The 22,827-nt window shown below is 45.3% G+C and overlaps 2 protein-coding genes across 2 annotated transcripts in view; one reads left to right on the top strand and one right to left on the bottom strand.

Annotated features, from left to right (window-relative positions):
* Positions 1 to 262: 262 nt before the first annotated feature.
* LOC144141098 (juvenile hormone acid O-methyltransferase-like) lies at positions 263 to 13,026 on the bottom strand. The gene is made up of 4 exons (XM_077672621.1): positions 12,868 to 13,026; positions 9,798 to 10,360; positions 5,272 to 5,428; positions 263 to 797 (listed from the first exon to the last, which is right to left on the bottom strand). Exons 1-4 carry the CDS (start codon positions 12,899 to 12,901, stop codon positions 634 to 636), a joined length of 918 nt encoding a protein of 305 aa, XP_077528747.1. The 5' UTR covers positions 12,902 to 13,026; the 3' UTR covers positions 263 to 633.
* LOC144141097 (tryptophan 5-hydroxylase 1-like) overlaps positions 9,820 to 22,827 on the top strand; it is a 66,582-nt gene continuing 53,574 nt past the window's right edge. Inside the window, exon 1 of the mRNA XM_077672620.1 lies at positions 9,820 to 9,897. The gene's annotated coding sequence lies outside the window, so the exon portion shown is untranslated. The remainder of the gene's footprint in view (positions 9,898 to 22,827) is intronic.

Below are 22,827 nucleotides of genomic sequence, written 5' to 3' on the forward strand. Positions count from 1 at the left end.
GACTGCTGTCCTCTGTGGTCGAGAGGTTTGTGTTGACGTAAGCTGCCGGGTAAGCTGCCTACACCGCGGGAGAGGAACTGAGAACCTCTTGTTTGTCGCCTAGAGGAAAGATATAGTCTTTTCAAGTTTCAACCAGTTTATTAAATAGAAAGCATGCACAATCGCAAATTACAAACAAACGCGTTTTTTTTTCGTGCACTCCTTGCATTGCGCCTTGCTTCGCTAGCAGTCGCAATGGACTGAGTGAAAGAACACTGCTTATACGGGCTGGGACTGTCGGCGTCTCATGTCGTCGCCGTAAGTGTCGTATCATGTAGTAACGGCACCAAAACACCTGGAGGCTTGCTTAGGCCTCGCACTAGGACGTCATTTCTCGCTACAGAGCTTCGTGCTTCAAAGACAAGACACATTTACAGCAAAGCTGTAAACCAGTACCCCCAACAATTTCAGTTTCATCCCCGTTGGCAAGAACGCAAAGGCGCGAAGAATGCACATATACACGGGAAGCTTCGCCCCTCCCCAAATTTGACTTTAGTGGCGATGGCCAGGGATTTATGGGCTTTCATCGTCGTTTGAAACAGGTGTCGCGGAAGAAGATATCGAAGCACGGTTTTCTTGGTTCAAGGCATTCTTTTATTGTTTTCCTTTTCTCGCGTGTACGATATAAAGCGACGGTGCGGAAGCGAATGTGCTCCCAGTTTTCCACGTCGTAACTTCCCTGGTGACGTCATGTCTGAGCATTTCTTTCTCCTCGGGTGTTACCAGGGATGAGGCCGGGTTCAAGGACATCTGCATGTCTGAAAAGTGGTGATTGAAAATAGTGGTAAGACAAGTTATAAGTAACTAATAGCAATTCAATACAGTCATATTGACACGTTAAGGACATTTGTTAGCGTCTAATGCAGCTTAACCGTCTGATGGGTCTAGTGGCTTAATTCTTCAGCAACGTCAGTTTCCAAGTCAAGCCTTGCCTTGAGGAGGGAGGGTTTCATAACCAGAATACAGTGATACGTTCACGACTGTATCCCTCGGTTAGATTGTTTTGATTATAAGGTTTAACGCGCCGAGGAAACGCAGGCGATGACGCGCCCCATAGTGGAGGGCTCCGGAGTAATTTTTACCACCCGGGAATCTCTAAACGTTCGCTGAAATCTCGTACACACGGGCGTTTTGGCTTTTCGCCTCCATCGGAAAAGCGGTCGCCGAGGCCAGGAATCCAACCCGGAACCTCGTGCTCAGAAGCCCAACGCCTTAGCCACTGAGGCACCGTAGCGGGTGAAATTGCTCAACAACGTGTTCATGATTTCAATTCCTTTTTTGCTTCTGTGTTTAATAAGAACAATTGTATTTGGCCCGAGTTTCTTGCGTCGTCTTTTCAGCAGCCAATTGATGATGCGGTAATTAGTGAAGAATTTGTCCTAAATGTTTTACTTCATATAAATACGAGAAAAAGCCCTGGCCCTGATGGTATACGAAACAAATTTTTGTACTCTGAATGGGCATCTCGCTTCCTTACAAAAGTACTTTAGTGGTCTTTTCACGGTGGTTCTTTCCCACCAGTGTGGAAGCGGGTTAACATTATCCCTATTCACAAACGTGGCTCTCTTTCGGACGAGCGCAATTGCCGACCTATTGCGCTTATCAGCACATGTTCGAAGCTACTCAAGCAGACTATTAACAAACACCTGATGGCCTACTTTTAGGCGCACAATGAATTATTTCTAAAGCAGCACGGATTCCGGCGACGCTTATCTACAACAACACAATTAATCGAATTTTTTTACGATCTTTCCGAAACACTTAATGCGTGGTCAAACCAATGGGGTACATAAGGATATCGCAAAAGCCTTCAGTAATGTTTCACACTCAAAGCTACTGTATAAAATTGACGACACGTTTCAAAATTATCTCTTCGTAAAATTCTTTGCGTCTTACTTTACATCTCGTAGCAGTCATAAGTTGATATTGGTTACAGTGAATTCCGGCGTTCCCCAAGGAATTGTACTGGGTCCTTTTTGGTTTTATTATGTCTAACTGACCTACCAAATCGTGCCATGGTTCTGATTAGGTTGTTTTTCGATGTCTCTGGGTTTTCTAGCAGAATCGAGACTGAACAAGACCAAGTTAACTTAAACAACAACTAACAACCTTCAAAAAATAAAGGATTGGTGCAAAGAATGGCAAATGACTTTCAACGCAGAAAAACAGCCTTTATGTGTATAACAGGGAAGAAGGCACCGATACAATGTAATCACGAGATTGGCAATACTAGAATGAAGAGCGTACACAACTATAAATGTGTTTGGATAAGCTTTGCGCCCGACCTCAGGCGCTGGAATAATCACATTGATTACGTCGGCTCCAAGGCTGGTAAGGCATTGTTTAGCCATCGGCATAACCCTATAGCACCACATCTTATATCAAGTGCCTGCGTTACAAAACCCGCGTCAGGCCTATTAACGAATATTCTAAAATTGTTTGGACTCTTCCATACAGTCAAAATGCAATGAAACATCGAAATAGAGTGACTCATTGTGCGGTTTATGTTTAATAAATATAGCCGGAATCACTCACCTACTGAGCTTTAAAGAACCGCGGGCCTTGAAAGTTTGAAAATTAGGTCGAAGATTGAGCGTCTGAAATTCCTTTTTCAGTTAACTCATAAATCAATTTAAACTAAAGTATTAACGTTTTTTCCAGGTCAACGCAAAAGAACACTCGATACATCGCCATAGTATGTACATACAATTCCTGGGTGCTTTAAGTTCATTACTTCTCACTGCTATGGAAGATTGGACTATATTGCGCGAGTCTATAATTGGTTGTTCCTCTATTACGTCATTTCAACAGAATCTAACACGACGATTTCTGAACGACAGTGAGAAAGGGCTTTGGCTTAGTTTTTGTGTTCCTCGTACGCTTGTCGTTGGTCGCATGAGACTGCCGTACTTGCATTTAGGTTCAAGTTTGTAGGGCGGTGCAAGAGTGCCCCTCAAAGCCCAAGATGCTTCACGTTCTGCTCTGCGTGTGTACATTGTACTGCATGCGTGTTCCGTGTTTATGTATAACTTCGAGCTGCTGCTCGCAATAATACTGAGGAATTTTCCTATGACTTGTAATGCACTGTTTTTTCGTGAATAATTTTTTTTGTACTTACGCCTTGTATGGGCCCACTTGTGGGCTATGAGTATAAATGACTGAAAAATAAAACTTCCAAGCTCTTTGAAACACTGTAAATAGTGCGCTTGTCAAAGTTGCCTTCAGCTTCCTTGTTGTTTGACAGAAATTAACCCTGTATGCGCGATTTGTGGCTGGGAACACTGCTACTCAGCCAAAATTTTCTGCACTTACGAGCGTACAGGAAACGCTTTTAAAAAATCGTTGCAATGTAAATCTCTTGAGGTAAAATATGAAATTTTGTTTTTTACTTCAAACGTTGCATTAATTTACGTGCTGTGTACGTTACAGCGGCCCCACAATGAGTGCTAAGGGCTAAACATATACGTTTCATTTGATAAACTAAACAGCATAAGGAAAACACTGGCTCTAGTCAGGCAAGGCATGTACATTTGTGCTTTTGAAGGTAGGCACCATTATCGAGAACTTGTACTGCACACCAAAGTGTTCCAAGCCTGGTGAATGAGTTCACGTTTTCTCCTCGACCGTAACTTTGTTGAATAGGATAATATTTAAGACTATATTGGTGATTATGTCTAAAGGATTTCTGTTTGAATTGGCATGTAGTACACCACCTAGCGCCGACGTAAGTAATTTCACTACCGGCGTTTCCATTTTAACTAGCTCTACTTTCTTCGTTTTTGGATATGCTCTCGAGCTATCACCGAGATAGCCCTGTAGCCAACCTTGCCCAGTTTGTTTCTGAAAAACCCAACTAACGCTGCTCTAAAAACGAGCGACTAAATATGGTGCATGTTTTCTTCATTTCGGACTTAATGGATACTTCGGCGTTCTTTGACTAACGGTTTTTAGGACGAAAGCCTTAGGTGTCCATCAAAGGCGAAACGGGGCAATGGGAGAGGTAAGCTGCATAGGGAAGATAAATTGCGTGCGTGTGGTATTTGAACCAAAGTCGCCAGCCATTTAAGCTTCCAACAGCGCTAAACCTATCCAAATGGAACAGGAATATGCCTGATGCGCGCGCCGTTACCAGCGCACGTGACGTCACGTGCGTTGAACGAGTCCACACGGAGGAGAGCTCTGACTGCTGGGAAGCCGGGGCGCTAAGTGCGGCCCGGAGTAATTCGTGACAAAAGAAGAAAATAAAACTGCCCGAGTATCTGCGTGCTTCACTGCAAATTCTGTAAAAAGGTGATGGTTGTCTGCCGCTTCTGCCACGTACCTCATTCTCCGCTCTTCGTCACCACCCCTCACGCTTCCCTCTCGTTCCTCACTTGACTAATTCAACGGAGGTTGAATAAATGCAATTTAATTTTTTAGCATTCGCACTGCGCGTGTCCAACCTCTGGGATACAGCGCATCTTTGTCTTTATATTTGTTCCTTGTACTACCTCAAACAGCACAAGCGGTAGCTTTAATTTTTAAGTGATTGCTTTTATCTTGCACGAGCTGTGGCCTCTTTGCGCGATTTGTGACATTCTACACGTGTTCCTTTTTTTTCACTTTGCATCGTATAAACCATCCTAACGTATATAATTAACTAAAATGATGTCCCCGGGAATATCGGCGAGTTCACAAATTTTTTCTCAAATGTGCCTAAGGTTTCCTTTGAGGTAAATGATGGCTGCGTGTATTACTTGCGGTAGGATTTATAATTTGGATTCAGGGTTCTGCTCGGCCGGTGTACACGTGTTCTACTCCCGGGCCATCTTCTGATTCCACGAGACAATCGCTTATCTACAGATTAAACATTTCCAAATTATAGTTTAATGATTTTGGTGAAGGGAGAAGAGATGCCCCTCGAAATTTCATAATCCTAACCAATCACGTATGTGGGTATGAGCTAATAAGAAAGGAACAAGAACAATGGCACAAATCTCGTTCTACCACAGGAAATATGCGGAGATAGCCCAGTAGTAGCACATCGGACCTCTATTTTATATGCCCTGGTTCATGCATCGTTTCGCATTTTCTCTATACAGTGGAGATTGTTTTCTTGACCTGAAAACAGCACCACCAACGACGACGGCAGTTTTTTGAAGAATGGGGAACTTACAGCTTTCTCTTTAGTAACACCCTCTTCTAGAGCTACGATGAGGTACAATCAACATGTGACCGTAAAAAGGCTCATACCAATGAAGTGTTCCGGCTTGCTGTGATCTTCCTGGACATAGCGCAGTTCGCAGGTGCTGGCTTTGAGGTTTGCATTATGGAGTATGTCTTCAAGATATGTCAGCCGAGCCTCGTCGTCTTCCAGATCCTGACTCTTGGGCACAAAACCTTCGAAAACCTGCAATGATAGGAGCCCTGAAGTAACGACCGTAAACGGGGGGTAGTAGCTGTATCCCCCCCCCCCCCCCCCCCCCCCCCGTGGCCGTTACATGGACTGGCTGGTGAGAGGAAAAGAAAACGAAGAAGTTAACATCTATTCCGTAAGTGAGCAGCTTTCGCTGCCGAGTGCCCAATTTGAATTTCTACCTTCACCGTGCACGCATAGCGCCTTCGGCCCAATGCGAGTTTTGTCAAGAGGAGGAGACAATCGAACATGTCCTGCTGTCTTACCGGCGGTTCTCCTCTATCCGAAATCGATTCCTGGAGGTTCCCCTCCGGCGCCCGGGTCTTTCCTTGTCTGTATCGAATTTACTGTCATTTGGGGCATCGGGTTTAGGTTTCTGCCACGGGGATGTTTGTCGCGCCCTTCACGCTTTTATTTCACAATCCGGTCGCCTACCCTGTTAAAAGACACTTCGTACTTTCTTTCTCTGGTACGTGTAGTATCTGTTTTTACTTCAGTATTTTATAGTTTTTTTCCCTCAAAATTGCCAACATCACTTCCCTCACAATCCACAGCTCTATTTTACCCTTAGTTTGAATTCTTGACCAGTTTCCCCAATCTGACTTGGCCAATTCCCCAGAGTGGGTACGCACCACTGATTTTTGGTTCCAACCAACCAACCAACCAACCAACCAAGTGGGGCTGTTTAAGCCGTTACTACGCCGCTGTGGTGAACGGCTCCACAATTTTATACGACAGATATGCTGTGACGAAATCTTGATATTTTGGTGGATTTGTTCGTATGGTCGACGTCTCCCAAAGCCGGGAGTTAAACACACGATATTGTATCAATACTGTTCAGTACTTTCCTTCAATAAGTATTCTTCTTGAATGACAATAAAAATAAGAAAAATATCATTCCTGTGGCAAGTGAACTCGCCACAAGATGAAAATTGGTGTCGTTTTAATTTTCCCTATACTAATCATTCGAAATGCTACCTGCATTTGCCCCATGGGTAGAGGTAAGAATAAAAAAGTCTACCTTCCTGAGTATTTATTGTGTGTAAACTATTATATGACTAGTTGCGACTTCTGCAACGAGAAGTATAATTAATGGTTTAATTCGGGTATGTTCATCCGTGGAGCATATTCCCGACAAAGACGGCGTCGGTGACAGAGCTTTGCATTTGCTACATCTCAGAGAAAAGCAAACCCTGGCACCGTTGACTGTACAAGCTTCACCACCTAGAGCAGTTAGCGTCATTGGCTCATACCCTGGAGAACATCTTTGAACGCCATGGTGCAGCCCGTCATGCAAGGACGTGATTTGCTGAGGTATGCGACTTAGACGCACTACAAAATTAAAAAAAAAAACAGCGTGATTCAGGATCCTACGCAGAAAAAATCTAGAAGAAATTATCAATAAAAGTATTCTCTGTAATGTCTTAACAGAGACGATAATAAATAGATTAAAGGAAAGGAATTAAAGAAAAACCAGTATCCTTTTGAATCCGATTCCATCAGTCGTTTCAGCGGTGGGTAGCGAAATAAAAGAGCTCTCGGTTTAAGGGAGCCTGCAGATTTGACCTGAGGCTAAGCAAGACCTGGTAAAAACGTAGGTGTGAGTCGATTATGAATTGGTTCAACCAGCTAGCGGTTCCGGGAAGCTGAAAGTCTTGCAATGAATTCGGGGTAATTAGCCATTGTTGAGAAATACCTCCACTTAATCATCGTCATCAGACTAATTAGGTCCACTGCAGGACAAAGGGTTCACCCATTAATCGCCACCCGTTTCTATCCTCTGCAGCCCAAATGTATTCTTTGTCCCCGAATGTCCTTATTTCGTCTCTCCATCGAAATAATGCGCTTCCTCTTCTCATTCCGTCTCTTAGGGTCCATTCTGTTGCCTTCGTGCTCCACCTTTTATCAGTTATCAGTTCGTCGTAATAAATGGCCAGCCCAGGTACATTAGTTTTCTTGATTAGAACTATAATATCATCTACTCGAGTTTGCTCCCGGATCAAGGAAGCTCGTTTCCTGTCCCTAAGTGGTAATCCGATCAGTGTGTTTGCCGTGGCCCGTTAAGACGACCTACGTTTTCTTTCTAGTTGTTTAGTACGACGCCAAGTTTACGCTACATATGCCATCACCCGTAGGATGCATTGGCTGTATTCTGTAAATTCTAGTTAATCCGGTAAAATCACGATTGGGTTACCTGCTGTTAATGCGTCATTAAGTAGCGCTTGAGAGAAGACGAAGGCAGGGGACGACAACAAAAGCACCATCGTTAATTCAAACTTTAAGGGGACACCACCTCAATTGGCACCACAGAAAGAAGAGCACAGAAGATGTACAATGCGACCGTGGATCAGTACAGCAAGTCAGCAACTGAATGCTTGAAAAAGGACGCGATTGAAGCCCGCCCTTTATCGTTGAACACGAACGCCAGTACTCTGCCTTTAACGAGCGAACGTATAGGGGAAGCCTCCTTTTCGCGTAGTCCTAAAGTGACGAAGAGACCGGTTGCATTCCATCCGATCATTACTTGCGAGTGATTGATGGCCGCACTTGCGTTTCGACCGTTACGTTCTCGTGGGCACTTGGAAAGACAGGTTCTACCCTTCGAAACTCAGGAATGTCGTCATCTGTCAGCACGCCCCACGCCCCACAACCTCAACTCTTGTGAACATCGGTGTAGTCCGCAAAGAAACAACTTCCAAGCGTCCCCCAAGAAGGTTTGATGGTTTTTACCCGATTTAACTTCTCTTCGTTGTTCTCTCCTTGCTCTAGGCGACGCGGCCTCGTGCTTAGGCAGCGGGGCCGTTTGTGTGGCTGTGGGCCAGGCCCCAAGCTGCGCGATGGTGGCGATTTTTGGTGGCCGAGGGTCCCGGCGTCCTATTACAGGGCTTTTTAATACATAACCTCTATGGAAACTCGGCCGGACCACATCATACGGTTGCAATTATCCATAGATTCGAGTTATTGAAGCTAGAAGTAACGAGCTTGAACTGTATTCTTTTTTTCAGTGATAGGAGATGCTTACTTTTCATTATTTGGGAGTGTTCGCCGAAAGCACTCCTGACCATACGTATTCTGCGCCAAATTTCTCTCTCATGAATGGTTCAGCTGTGGCAACCTGTCCGAAATAGATATACTCTTCTGCTTATTCTAGAGTTTCATTACATAAGCTGAAGAGGGTGCTTTCGGTAAGTTTATTCATCATCACTATAGATTTATTCATATTTATCTTTAGTCCCACCGCTTTGCTTTATGATTGTAGTTCCCCAAGCATTTTTTTCACGTGTTCGGAAGACTCGCTTAGCCAGACTGTGCCGTCTGCTAATCCTAAATGGCTCAAGTATTCTCCGCTTATCCGTAATCATATGCTTCACTAGCCACGCTTCCTTAATACCCCCTCCAGACATGTCGTGAATTTTTTGACGCGATGGTATCTCCCTGTCTAACGCCCTTTCTGAACGGGAATTCGTCGACTAGCCTGTTAAGAAGTATTCTTCCCAGCCTTCCAGACTGCTTCGGTGTCAGTTGATTCAAGCGCTTTTTCATACTCTGTAAATGCCACATGAAGTAATTTGGTGTACTCTGCGTATTTTTCTCCACAGTTGCGCTTCGTTATAACGAACATTAATATAGTGAATTACTGGCTATAGCGAACAAAATGCAAACTTCTGTTGTACACGCTTCAATTCAACGACGCTTATTCTTTTATAAAGAAACTGAAACCATGAGAGCCGCGCGTGATATCGGATACAACGGCAAAATGTTTGACCAGAAGATTGAGAACCTATTCAGAAAAACGCCCCGACATCCGAAACTGCAGAAGTATAAAAGCCCTTTTGTTTGTGGAAATGTGGAAAACTCGATCCTGCTTAGTGGTGTGAGTAGCCACCAGACGCAGATCGCATTATTCATCAAATAAATAAGCACGCAGGCCTGTCTTGTCAAGGAACTTTGTTCGGTTTTAATTTCACGTACTCAAGTTCCGGTTCATTGAGGTTGAAATGCAACAAGGAGAAAAATGAGGGTTACCTTGTTAATAGTGGATTCTAAGCCTAGAACATGCATTTTCGTCTAACGCACTTTTGCACGACACAGATTTTCGATTTGTTTAGGCCGATTTTTACGGCTACTGTTACAACTAATGTCGGACGTAACGAACTAATTCGCCGTCCTGGTACTACTTCGAGATGACGAGGTTCCACTGTAACCTGATTGACGATATGAATGTGACCATATACTGTGTATATTTAGAATCATGATTCGTAAGTTAAATGAATTACCTTTACGAAAGCACATACCTGTCCTGTTTACTCTCACCGCACGCGTGGCGATAGATCACGAAGCAAATAATGCACAACAGACTTACGTGTGCGAACCTTTTCCAGCGTTCCAGTTGCCCAATCTTCCTCCAAAGCATTCTAGTCGGTGACCATGCGGGAAATACAAGGAGGCACTCTCCAGAGTCGGTGAGCAGGCTGGAGACGTTCTTCATCGCGTGTGCCTGATTGCTGAGCCAGTTCAGGCAGAAGAACGAATAAATGCGGTCGAACCTGCCGTACTTTTGAACGAAACCTGTAACGTCGTTGCCAACATTTAGGTAGTCATACTCTATGCTGGGATGGGAACAGTTTTGACGGGCGTAAGACAACATGTCCTCTGAGGCGTCGACGGCGACTATTCTTCGGCAGGGTGGACATCGTGGAAGGAGCCAGTCGCGAGTGAAGTCACCAGTCCCACAGCCCAAATCTAAAAACTGGTGGTCTTTGGTGTTCGTTTGGGCAAAAGTGAGGTGAAAGAAGTCCAGTGTCTTGAGGTTAAGTTCGCGCTGGCGGTCATCGTTTTTAACGTAATGCTGTGAGTTGTAGCGCGGGTTATTTGGTACTTCTTCAGGCATACTCGGGTCTGAAGTTTCTGGGTGATTCCAGTGCACTGAAAGGGGAACGAGTTTCTATTAGAGGCACGGCAATTTTCAGGCCTGTTCTTGCGTGCTAACCTCTTAGCAGAGGGCACTGGCTTTTATTGAGTTCGAGGCAGACATAAAATGAAAAAATTTACACCATCTTCCCGCGAGGGGAACCATGGGGTAGATGCGACGCATCGGGGGTTGCCGTTGCGTTTCCGTTATGTTCGCGATGTCAGCGTGTGGATTGGTGTTGTTGTGTATCCTATTTACGCAGCATGTTCACCCCCGATGCGTCGCATCTACCCCATGGTTCCCCTCGCGGGAGGGTGGTGTAAATTTTTAACCGAGCGCAAGCTGAGCGCTAACGCACAGCTGGCACGGCGACGGGAGCGAGCGCAGCCGAGCGCAAGCTGCGCGCTGACCGCCCTGACGCACAGATGGCGCTGCGGTGACAGTGGCGGAGCGCGCAGCTGCCGCGGCGAGGAGAATGGGGGAGGGATGCGGACTACGCCGCGACAACGCGGGACAAGGCGAGTTAAAGAGATGCGTTGCATCTAAAAACCATCACGTAATTAGAACCGAGGCGTGAGCATTGGCACACAAAACTCAAGCTGTTAAGTGACATTCAGCATGGGTAGAGCGCGTTTACCGGATATTGATCTGTCTGAAAGACGACCAGCATTATTAGCGGCAATTTAATCGCAAATGAGGTTCACGTAGAGTACCTGAGCCCTTCTGAAACTCAGAAGTCTCCGTAGCATCGTAAATGTATGGTACCTGTAGAGAAGTCTAGAAAACAAGAAACACCCTAGAACACCCCTAGAATTAGGAAACCTGAGCCAGCAAATATTTATTATCTGGAGCAACAGATCTGCTTTCATCAAAATGTTTCTGCACCTGCATGCGATCATTCTCAAGTAAGTAAAGAAAGCAGCATCGTCAATTCCGCCATCGCCTTCATTATAACCAGCACTGTGGTGAAGAATCGCGCAAATCCTCCTAAAAGCATATATCTTCAGGAGTGAGCGTTTCCTTTTGGGTCTGCTCTGAAATGCACTGTTGAATAGAGCTTTCGAGTTTAAACTTCTTTACACGGAGGAGAAGGGGTGAGAAGTCGTATGAACATTTTTCTACAGGGTATGACACGTTAGAGGGGGCCGTAACACATATTTTGCGTACCCTCTCGTTCCGGAGCACAAACCAGAGGCAACGTGAATATACCGAACATTGTTTTGTCAAAAACAGGGCCACCCGGTGTGACAGCGAGAAGTCTCTCAGGTTGTATAATGCCGACATAAGAGTTTCTTGTTGTCTTTCTTGTGATTGAGAGGTGTTCTCAACTCGTATGGTATTTGGAATGGCACAAGAAATTTTATGTGCAGTGAACTTGCGATAATTAAAATTCGAGGGGACGCTCAATTTTGTTGGAGTTATCCAAGGTTTGAGTTACCAGACGTTCGTTAAATAGAACTCAAGGCAACTTGCAAATTTGTGCTGTAATGAAACATTCACAATGATTTAATAATGCAGCATTCACACACAATACTGAACTGCTATTTATAATTTGAAAGAGAAATCACGAATACACGACTAATTTGTAATTAGTTTCAAAACAAACAATTTTTCGATGCCAGCAGCTTGTTTTTTTTCTTCATTTCTTAATACACACGCGGGTGTTGGTACGCGCGGTTCCCTTTTGATGCATGTATGCAGGTAATCGGCTTCATTTACGACCGTTAGTGATAGAATCAGACAAGCGGTTGTGGCGCTGTGCTGCTGATTACATAGACGCGGGTTCAACTCCCTGCCGCGGCGGCCGGTGTTCGGATGCCCGTGTGTTCGAGATTTCGGCACACGTTAAAGACCCCCAAGTGCTTGAAATTGATCCAGAGCACGCCCCTACGGCGCGCCTCACGCCTGTGTTACGTCGGCGCGTTAAATCCTGCAGTCAATCAACTGATGTCATCATACAAATGTGAAGCTAGAAGCGGGAAATTCCGCAGATATTTTTCGGCAAGAACAAGAAACAAGTACGAATTAGCCGAACTTAGGCAATAAAGTTTGAATTATCAAATTTTGAACTATCAGCAGTCTTCTGTATATGGATACACTTTTTGTTGCTTCCTTTAGAGTAGAGAATGGATTTGTTTTTTGGCTGCCCCCCGCACCCTTTATGGTGGTTTTTATCTTCCTCTCCAAAATGTATTTGCTGCGTCATTCTCTGTTGCTAGTCGATAGACCAGGAGAAGCACTTCGAAAACTATTACCACAGTGAAACGAACCTACATGTGAAGAGCCGCTGCTTCTATCTACAATAAACTTCGGGTAGACATACTTAAACACTTCCGAAGTGAAACTAACATATAAAAAATTGCCTTTCAAGAGTTTCAATCACATTAGCAAATAGCCTCGATACACAGTGCGCGCGGAAACTCGCTATAAACTTCATCAATCCTGATATCTGCAAGCATGTCACACGCACGCTGAAGTTATGCTTCCCCAACACGGCAAAAAAGGTGGACTGATACCTCACCTATGAAGGAGACCCAATATAGGCGGGAAAACATGTGCTATGTGGCTTCCAATCGAAGCTTAAATATGCCAGACCATCCGGTCGAGCAGTTGGCCGACGAACGTTCCAAGCCACAATAATTCTGGTCGAATTGATAATTTTATAAGCGCTTCCACAAGCCGGCAGACCAACATATGAGGATGAAACCCAAGCACGTGTGCATTTATACTTCCGGCAGTTGCCGGTTTTCGTGGCAACGGCACAATAACAACCAGTGGAGAAGAGTATTGCCGTAGAGATGTATGTGCGAATGTTTAATGCACGACGGTGAAACACCTATATTTTATGACTGCGGGGGTGACAACTGAGGATCATGTTTCTAATAGGAGAGGTTTTGTAGAGGAAGTGCTTCAGCGTGAGTCCAACTTCTGATGACATATATATATATATATATATATATATATATATATATATATATATATATATATATATATATATATATATATATATATATATATATATATATATTGCGCAAGGACGTGGTCGAGCGTTTTGCGCTTTATAACACCAGCACATATAAAAATAGGAAACCAGGTGCGCGCTAAGCGGTAATGTTGAAATTTTACCTTTTCCATTTTTACAAAATAAACTTTCGGAAAAAATATCCTGATCCAAAGGAAGGTAAGAAAATATAGCTATTTTATCTGAAGGTAACGGGGATCATCACAGGTTTATTGTTGACCCCTTATGCTTTTGTGGGTCTTAGTAGTGGGGCCAACTTCATGGGCTATTCCGTTAGGTGCACTCTGCTTAACTCATAATGATAAAATTTTATACAACGGCTGCAGTTACTAGCGGATGGGATATAGCGTACATTACGGCCAATGCAAAGATATGTTCAAGAGCGGAGTTAATATCTGCATAAAAGAGTTGTGGTTACTCAAGAAATGGGTTTCTACCTTTTTTTGAAGAAAAAAAGCAGGCTTATTCCATCACGTAAACAGAATACTTTTCTCGAAACCGTGCATGTATTTCTTTGCCATGGGACGCCAGCGGACGTAGTTGCTGGACTTGGAATCAAGCCGTTCGTGCTCCTCTGTCTAAATTTCTGCTTCTCCGCTTTTCACAGCGTTGGCGGTGCAAAGCGCACACGCAGGCCGCGACTCTCAAATGGCAGCACGGCCGTTGGCGGAGCCTGTAACGAATCCACGGTGGTGTGTGGGGTGACCGCGCGCCGGTGTCAGCGCACAACGCGACGACATGCCATTGCACTTACCCGCAGAGCATCGGTGATGAGAGAGGAAGCCCACTTAGCGGCACTCATTCTTATTCGAGAATAAGGAGTGGCAAGAGCCCTCTTTTGCGTCCATGGGCTTGCCGCGACGGCTGTTCGCGATGTGACTCATCGCCTCTCCGTCTCTGCGAGAGTACTTTCAGTTGTGTGTATTTTCTGCTTAGAACGCCTCGGTACTTGTTTTGACCATTGCCTTGGAGACGGCTATTCGCGGCGAGTTCGCCCTATATGTGGGGACAGCGTCGCGTTGGTATAGTGTGGGTGCTCCCCTGAGCGATGGAGGGGGAATGCATGGTGTGGGCGCGCATAGTGCCTAAATAACCCCTAATGTACACATGAAAGGCGTAAGAACCAGTGTTACGCTGTAGTTCGGGTCTTCATCATTCGATGAATTGTATGAAATTGGCCGTAAGCCCGGATTGCTAAGCGAAAAAGCGTCTACTTGCCGTGAAACACTGCACGGTCGAGCCAACGACAGGGGCGTGTACGCTGCGGTTTGTAGCAAGCGCTTTCACGAGAATTATTTTGAACAAATGAAGAAAAACAAAAAAAAATATGGAAACAGCAGGAAGCCCCAAGTGCGGGTAACTCGTTTCGTGAAAGAAGTTTCAGTCGGTTTTTTTTGTTAACATATCGCATAACTGCATTTGCGGGATGCATGGAAGGTAACCGCCCTTCTCTGTTTTTACATTTATTGAAGGAGGTTGCGATATTGTGTTGCAATGGAAAGCGAAAACATTTGTCACCGTTTTTCAATGTACAGGTATAAATATTCAAGCACACGTACCTTACGTGTAGCCATAATTAATTTAAATGTTAGCGACATTAGGGTTGGATCGTAGCGGTTATTAAAGGCTCCCATTGTAATTAATGTTATGAATAAAGATATTACGCACCCATGGCTGTTATCTCAGGTACAGTAAAACTTGTGTAACCTGACTAGATGGGTTACAATAATGCAAAACAATTTTCTTAGGCGCTTACCTTGCAGCAAGCAGATATTTTTTTGACTACGGTGATAATTCTCTCTATTCTCTTTCAAATTTTTTTATGTGCCTGGAACAGCGAGGTTTGTTTGAAGCTATTCCAAATGTTGCATAGAGAGCCTTCTAAAGAACACTTCGTTACAAAACTTGGGAAACAACATGCCAGTTACAGGTGTGGCAAAACGTTCTTCCCCAATATTCTGTTTAAAAATAACGCGACGTGTTCACGGATAACTACCCTATTTTGTCGACTGAACCTCGTGTTTGTATTGACATTAGACCTTCGAGGTAGGCTAGCCCGCAAAAAAGTTATGTTTGCTTTTCTTTTCTTTCAAGTTCCGACCGACCTTCCAGTCGCACCTCGAAGAAAGCGTGTTCAATGCTAAGAGCCAAGCGTTGGCGACTACTGCCGCGTTGTCAGTGGGAGTGCCTGTCGTGTTGCGTAATGAGCAGACCAAAAAAAAAAAGCATGACCGAGGAGTAAGGCAGATATAATAAACATCGGTACATCAAAAACTAATGGTTTGAATTTTTGAAATTGTTCCAACCCAACCCTTAAGGGTAAGGCAGGAACCATTTCAAATGTCTCCTGGCATAAGCTTCTGATCAATGAATAGATGCTTGTAAAGATAACGGATGGTGACACCACCGGTGAAGCAACTGTAGCAGTTCAGGGTGGATTTAGCGCGGCTCTGATGATATAACACAACCTTGTTTACTTGACTATAACTGTAACTCATTCAGCTCCACTGCAGGCACGGAAGCTGTTTCCATCACGAACAAAACTCAAACAATGTGACAGAAAACTTTGTTTGGGGATACCTTACATTAGCAGTGACGCAGTAGTGCTGTGGGCATTAGGCTCCCCATATTTTTTTTCTCTCTGTATTGCTGGATCTTATTGCTAAGCACGCATGTTTGATTTGAACATGTCCTCGGCTGTGAACACCTCTGTTGTGAACTCCAGAGGGTCAGGAGCCCTTGTCAGGCAGTCAATGCCTTTAGCTCCTGCCCCGTCAGCAGGCATTGTAACAACGTCTGCTGAAAAACAAAGTCTTCTTCTTCTTACACCACGTCCCGCGATGTGCTGCTCAACGGGCCACTGCTTCGAAGGCACTTGTGCGACTCTGACGTGGAGGCGCCCTAGAAATTTCCCACTTCCTTGTATACCAAGGCGAAATCATGACGAGGCAGTGCTGGGAACAAAAAACTGTTGACTCTCCTGGCGGAAACAGGGCTGAAAGATGCCTTATGGACCCTCCGAACTTATACGATTTAAATATGTGTACATGTCTCCCCTTTTTTCTTTCTTTCTTTCCTTCTTTCTCTTTCTTTTTTTCAGCCGTTTCATCTCACCGTATTCGCCCCCCATCTGGAGTAGCGACCCTTGCGTTAGTGGGGCTGACCTGTTCAGCTTTTATTAATAGTTTTCTCTCTCTTTTTTTTTTCTCTCTCCCACAGTACAGGGAGTACTAAACCAGTTTCAAGCGTTGCAAGGGCATGTTGGCTTCCAAGCGGTAACATAAAAATACACCAGAGGGCACTGCAATCACACGGACATGTATCTTGGCAATGGCTTCGGTCGGCGACTTCCAGTCCTAGAAACAGCATGCTGTGATCATTAGAAACATTGGTTTCTTACGAGATATACTAAAGAGGAAGCTGGCGTTGCAACCAGATGTAACTGTGGGAATTATCGAAAAACTGTAGTTTTCCGATTTGCTTCGCATTTGGCTTGGCTTGTAACGTTTTAGTGAATGTGAAGTACGTTAAGTGGAGCAAAATCAACGGTGAATGCTTTAGTTACACTGATAAAAAAACGGTCCATAGAAATAAAATGTGGGGCATTTTTTCCCCCGTTTTCTGTTTCTGTTGTAGCTGTAAGTTTAGGTGAACTTTATTGTCGGCGATCGTCTGCGATTTTTGTCATGCCAAGCAGCTGTTACAAAAGTCTTTTAACTTTCGCACTACCCTACGAAAGCGCATTTAAACTCTTTTATCAGTCTTGTAAAATGTCAGAACAGGCCGTAAGTGTTGTATACGAACAGCAAAAAATTTGCACCGCGATGAACCACACCGGCGCCGTTCGTACGGGGGCGTAGGTGAGCTAAGGGTTGATCACGCGTTGCACATGTGTTGTCGTATCTATGCACATTTATTGACTTTTCTGATAACTCACTAGATAAAAAAATAAAGAACGATTAAAATAGGCCTTCGTGAGGCATTGTGACAGTTAGACGTATCTTGTAACAGCTAACTTGTTCTGTCAAAATCGCAGAACTTCGTGGACGATAAAGTTCACATAAAGTTCCAGTTACAAAAGCAAATAGTTAGGCGGAATAAATGAGCAATATGTTGTCTCTCTGCGTGTTTTTTGTGTTCGATTTAAGTAAATAAGCAATTGTATCGTTAATTTTGCTTTACGAAAGTATTTCCAATTTCGCTGAAACGGTACAAATGAAGCCAATAACGGAGCAATGCCGGAAACTCCACTCTTCCCTAAATTCGCGCGGCGACAAGGACAGCCTGCCACGGTTTGCATTACGCCAGTGCCTGTTTCCCCTCAAATATATGCAAGAAACTGTAGGGTAATTAGGTGGCTGGTTTGCACGACAGCATTCAAGTGATGTAGTCAAACTAGTCTAGAGGCGTCACTACAATCGGACAGTCCTGTTTCTCAACAGCAACTTCGGTTGAAGGCCGCCTTTCACACCCACGAGGCACTATGACGTCACACATATCCCGCCAGGAAGTGGAATGACTGGTTAGTTAGCACTACTTTATCTGTTTCCCCTAACGTCTAGACTGTTTGTTTGAGTAATGTGACAAAATTGAGGCAATTGTATTTGGATATAGCACTATGTTTAATGATCCAAACTTGTATTAAACTGAAAGTTTCGATGCCTCGCTGACCGCAACCGTACCGTCACGAAACAGCACTGAAGAAAAGCCAGTTTTGCACAATAGTTTAAAAAAATTCCCCCGCATTTCCCCGAGGGGGAGAATGTGAAAGTGCGAATGCACGGTTGTCGGCCCGCTTGCGGCGCTTGCGCTCGGCCCCCGCAGCCCACCGCCTCGCCGCCTTCTCTTCCATCTCTTCCATCGGGTTTGTAGTATCACGTGTACACCACGCAGTTATCAAGCCGCTATAACGCCGCTGAGTCGCCAACGCACGCCGCTGACGACGTAGTTTGAATGCGTTAAAGATATAATGCGCGTCACTAACACTGATATCACCGTCGCGTCCGTGGCTTGGTCAATAAAGAAAAAAAAAAAAGTCCGTGGCTTGGTCGGTAGAGCGTCGCGCTGCGGCCGCAAAGTCCTCGGATCGAAACCTGGCGCCGGATGCTGTTTCTTTTTTAAATATAGAGGAGCACTGCGGACGCCGACGCCGCCGCCGCCGCCGACGCCGGCGGTGGATGGTTTGGGGTCGCTTATAAAGTGCATTCGCACTTAAAAACCACGATGGTGTGAAAAGGCGCATCAAGCGGCTCAAGAAAAAAAATTGGTTCCAATCCACGCTGTGAATGTGGCTGGAAACCATAGCTTTAAACTACACCCACAACGATTGCCCGAGCGACGTCACTTGAATTCATACGCGTGGCTTTACAAAGAGGGAACCCAGATTCTGCAAGCCGTTACGTGGCATTCGCGGGGCGGTGTCCCGAGTGCACCTGCGTCCGCCACAGCCCGACACGGGCGGCGGGAGTCACTGTTCTAGCCCGACTATGCGTCGGCAGAAAGAAAACGGAAAGGAGCGTCCTTCGGAAGGTGAGGAGGAGGGCGGCACGTGCGGCTATGCAGTCATCTCTCTCACTGCCTCCCCCTCACTGTTGTTTCATGTGTCGCCTGCAAATAGCGCCCTCCTCCTCCCCGGCTGTTGAATCAAAACCAGCGTCTCTCTCCCCGTCTCCACGTGTGGGCGCAGCTTCGTCGCTAAGACGACGGACTCCGCTTCTCTTCAGGCCCAGGTTGGAACCCTGGCAGTGCCATTAGTTGTAAATTAGCCTGGTCTGGAGTTTCTTGTGGCGCACGCCACGACGAAGCCGTTGGCTAATTGAGGTAGAAAGCTTCGCTTTAAAATCGCTTTACGTGGTCGGAATGAAACCTCGGAACCTCGCGTTATGAATTAGGCGTATATGGGATTGCTGCATTCTGACATGGTCCTATCAGCCTGGTTTTGAAGAGAAGGTTTTCTTGATATCACTGATGGCGACTGTCCGGTCATGAAAACTCTCTAAAGAAAGCTCAGCGTTACAACCATCGCTGTCGTTAAATGAAGGGGAGTTTGATTTTTTTCTCTTCATGACATCTTTACAGTGTTGTACACGTTCCTCCAAAATAGGAACGAAAGCTCGTTCCTCGTTCCTTGCCAATTTTGAAACGAGTTCCCGTTACAAGTTCATTTATTGCGGAAGGAACGCGTTCCAGTTCCACTTCGAAAATTGGAACGTGTCGTTACATTAACGTTACAATTAGGTTTTCAAATTAAAATATAGTGTAGGATTATCCTGGGTTAAAAATAAGTGAGACATTTAAAACTCACACCGAACTACGCATATTATACTAATATAAACACCACCGGCAGCAGATTATCTGGAGATAAAGATAATCAAAAGAAACGCTCACAGGCGAATTTTTTCAGGGAGCACCGGAGAAACTCCAGGCGGCTCGAGGACATTTCGGTGCAGGATATTTCGGTGCGGAAATTTCGGTGTACAGACATATCGGTGTACGGGCGTTTTGGTGCACGCACATTTCGGTGTACAGACATTTCAGTGTACGGAAATTTTGGTGACCAAATTATGCGGTGCTTGCCTGTTTGCGACAGCCGTTACGTTTTTATTTCCGCTTAACGTGGGTTATGGACAACAATCTGGAGCAGTGAATTTATTTTTTGATTGATGGCATGTTCGACCTTTGCCAGGTATTTTGAGAAATTCAACATTCATATATTTTTGTTTAATACTTCTTCCTGGGGACACCTGTTATGCAGCCGATTGAATTCTTTAGCACACGTTTTTTTTTCATTTATGACAGGTTGTTAATTTATATTCGCTCTTTTTTAGCAAAGACAATTACCCGTGTTTACAGTGGTCTACCGCCGCTCTTGTATTTTTTTAAATTACACACCCTCAAATTACATAAATTACATGCACACTCTCAATATACAAAAAGTAACAAACATTAGCTAGCCCCCCCGAAAGAAGAAAACCTTAGGAAGAGTATTACGTAGGCTTGGCTGCCTTGGTAAAATGAATTCGCGAACACTGGTGTAGGATATTGTCGGGGAGGAAAAACGGGCTTTTTGGAAAACAGCCGCAGGTTCTAATGTCCTAAATGCTTATTAAGCGCGTACCGGTTGTGCATACAAATTCCACTCATTGTGTTCGGGACAACCAACCTTCGTTTATTGTTTACAAGCCTACATTTACCACATTTTAATTCTTTGTTCTAGCGCATCCCCCCTCCCACCCCTCCCCCTCCCACCTCCAGGCTGTACGCTCGAATCTCGACCAGATTTCTTTTTCAGCCATATTATTTTCGGTTTCCCCTGAAAATCCTACTGGCGTGGTGGAGTTCACGGTCTCCGAAGCGTCACCGCAGTGATTTTTTTATTTTTTATTTAGAACACAGTGCTAGCCTCTTAGTGGAGGCTTTTGCAGGAATTGGGTGATACATTCAGAACAATGGCACAGCTCACTTCGCGTTTAAAACAGAGAAAAAACCATAGGCGCACGAAACCTCTATAATGTGACACAAAAAGCCACCCAAAAAGCCGCTGAGAACACAATGGCCACTATCGTTTGCTGGCTACGCCCTTCCGTGCGTCGCGGTCATATCGACGGTGCCCCCACTCCAGGAATCACTCTTTCTGCGCCTTCAGTCGCCCCCTTGGGAATTAACTCATCAAGCCGCGCATATCATGGACACCCCAGGTATACATCGCTTCCTCCCATTATAAGGAGCAAAAAAAATGAACAGGCTAGTGTGACCAGAGCGGCAGCAGTCGTCTTCAAGTTGTCGAAGTCCAGCCGACGCAATGGTGAAGCACAAGTGACACCCCTCTCTCTCTACTTAGGGGGATGATTGCCGGCGGGGCTCAGCTTTCCCCTCCCCTAAGTATCTCCACCGTAAGTGCGATCGTTCGTTTGTTAGTTTTAGATATACTGACACCGAATGCAACGAAAGCGAGATTGATTGAGAGAATAATTCAAACTAAATGCACACGCGCCTAATCGACCTCGTTTTTGTGTTGTTTTTTCGCGGAAGTTTTGCTGGGGGGAGGAATAGACTAAAAGCAGCAGCGTCTTGCTCCGTTGGGTGAAGTGAAAGGAAAGCGCTTTGGTAACACTTAAAGTATTAGGGTTGTTCACATGAATGTTAAAATAGCAAAAAATGGTCGAACGGATCCAAATTATCACCGTTAATTTTTACCATCTGCTACAGAAATTGGGTTTCACGTGGCAATGCTCCGCCAGGGTTTAGCGTTCGTTTCCACGAACGGCGGCGCAAGCACAAGTCTCGAACGTAAAATCATATCAAGTCACGAAATTACAATATTAAAGCTAAAATATTCAAAGAATGCCTGGGACATCCCCTCACTCAAAATATCTGGGCCAAGACGTCGTGCACCAAGATGTCCGTGCACAGAAATGTCCCCACCGAAACGTCCTGGACCGAAATGTCCGGCACCGAAATGTCCGGATCCCGTTCAGAAGTCCGTCCGTTTCGTTGGCTACGTTGTTACCGGGTTGCCGGGTCCGGTCTGCTCCTGAGCGCGCGGAAGGGCGAGTAGGAAGGGTGCGGAGGCACGGACTTGGCGAAGGCAGGCCCGCGGAACTAATCCCCCTACCGCGACGAATGCCCAAGTGCCCAGCCGGGTCCCGGTCAACCCAGTAACAACGCATACGACAGAACGGACGGGCTGCTAAAACTCTCTATTCTTTCTCCGCCAGGGAACAATTCTATCAGCCAGACGCGCATTCTGGCCTCCCCAGACAAACGATGAAGGGTGAAAAGCATTCTCGCGGCTACGCTATTCACCCATCGAACGCCGCGTAAGCAACCGGCATGAAAGCAAGCACAAGCTGCGGCCTGCTGCGTGGTTATTCTTCTGCCTTTGACCTTCGAGGAAGCCCGTACGGCTGGAGGGCGAACAAACTAACCATCTTATAGGAATGGAAATGCAGTAGCACTTTGTGGATTTTTGTACTCGAGCCTTGGTATCACAAACAGCCAAATCCTAGCGATGTAACGGCAGGAACGCCGTTCCCGCCGTTCCTTCAAAAACGTAACGAGTTACCGATACAGTTCCACCGACCCTTAATGGAACGGTGGCGTTCCTTCGTTCCTCCAAAAAGGAACTAGTTCCAAGAACGCCGTTCCTTGTAACGCCGTTCCGTACAACACTGCATCTTTAGCCCTACGTTATGCGTCGCTCAATGTCTTGGATACGCTACCAAACAGCTTATGCTCTTAACTTTTGATTAAGGCACCTAGGAAATCTCCAGTATGTGAAGTAAGTTCGGTGCAACGCAAAGGCTGGCACGTTGTTCAAGAAAGGTCCGTTGGCCTTTAGAACGGCAGATCGCAAAGGCCATGCCGCCTCGATTGTGAAGCGATGTTTTTAAAAACAGCCGGAAATCCTGCTGCTAGGTTGTCAAGAGACAGGAAGCACACATGCACACTTGACACCTG

The sequence above is a fragment of the Haemaphysalis longicornis genome, unplaced genomic scaffold (genome assembly GCF_048455015.1).
Source record: "Haemaphysalis longicornis isolate Haplotype H1 unplaced genomic scaffold, Haemaphysalis longicornis Haplotype H1 scaffold_6, whole genome shotgun sequence".
NCBI lineage: Eukaryota > Metazoa > Arthropoda > Arachnida > Ixodida > Ixodidae > Haemaphysalis > Haemaphysalis longicornis.

What these genes read in the sequence shown, in the direction of transcription:
- LOC144141098 (XM_077672621.1), bottom strand. Translation starts at nt 12,901, where the DNA reads ATGTTTTCCCGCCTATATTGGGTCTCCTTCATAG. An exon ending in ATATTGGGTCTCCTTCATAG is followed by an intron (nt 10,361 to 12,867) that starts GTGAGGTATCAG and finishes TTCCCCTTTCAG; the next exon opens with TGCACTGGAATCACCCAGAA. An exon ending in CAAGCCGGAACACTTCATTG is followed by an intron (nt 798 to 5,271) that starts GTATGAGCCTTT and finishes ACCACTTTTCAG; the next exon opens with ACATGCAGATGTCCTTGAAC.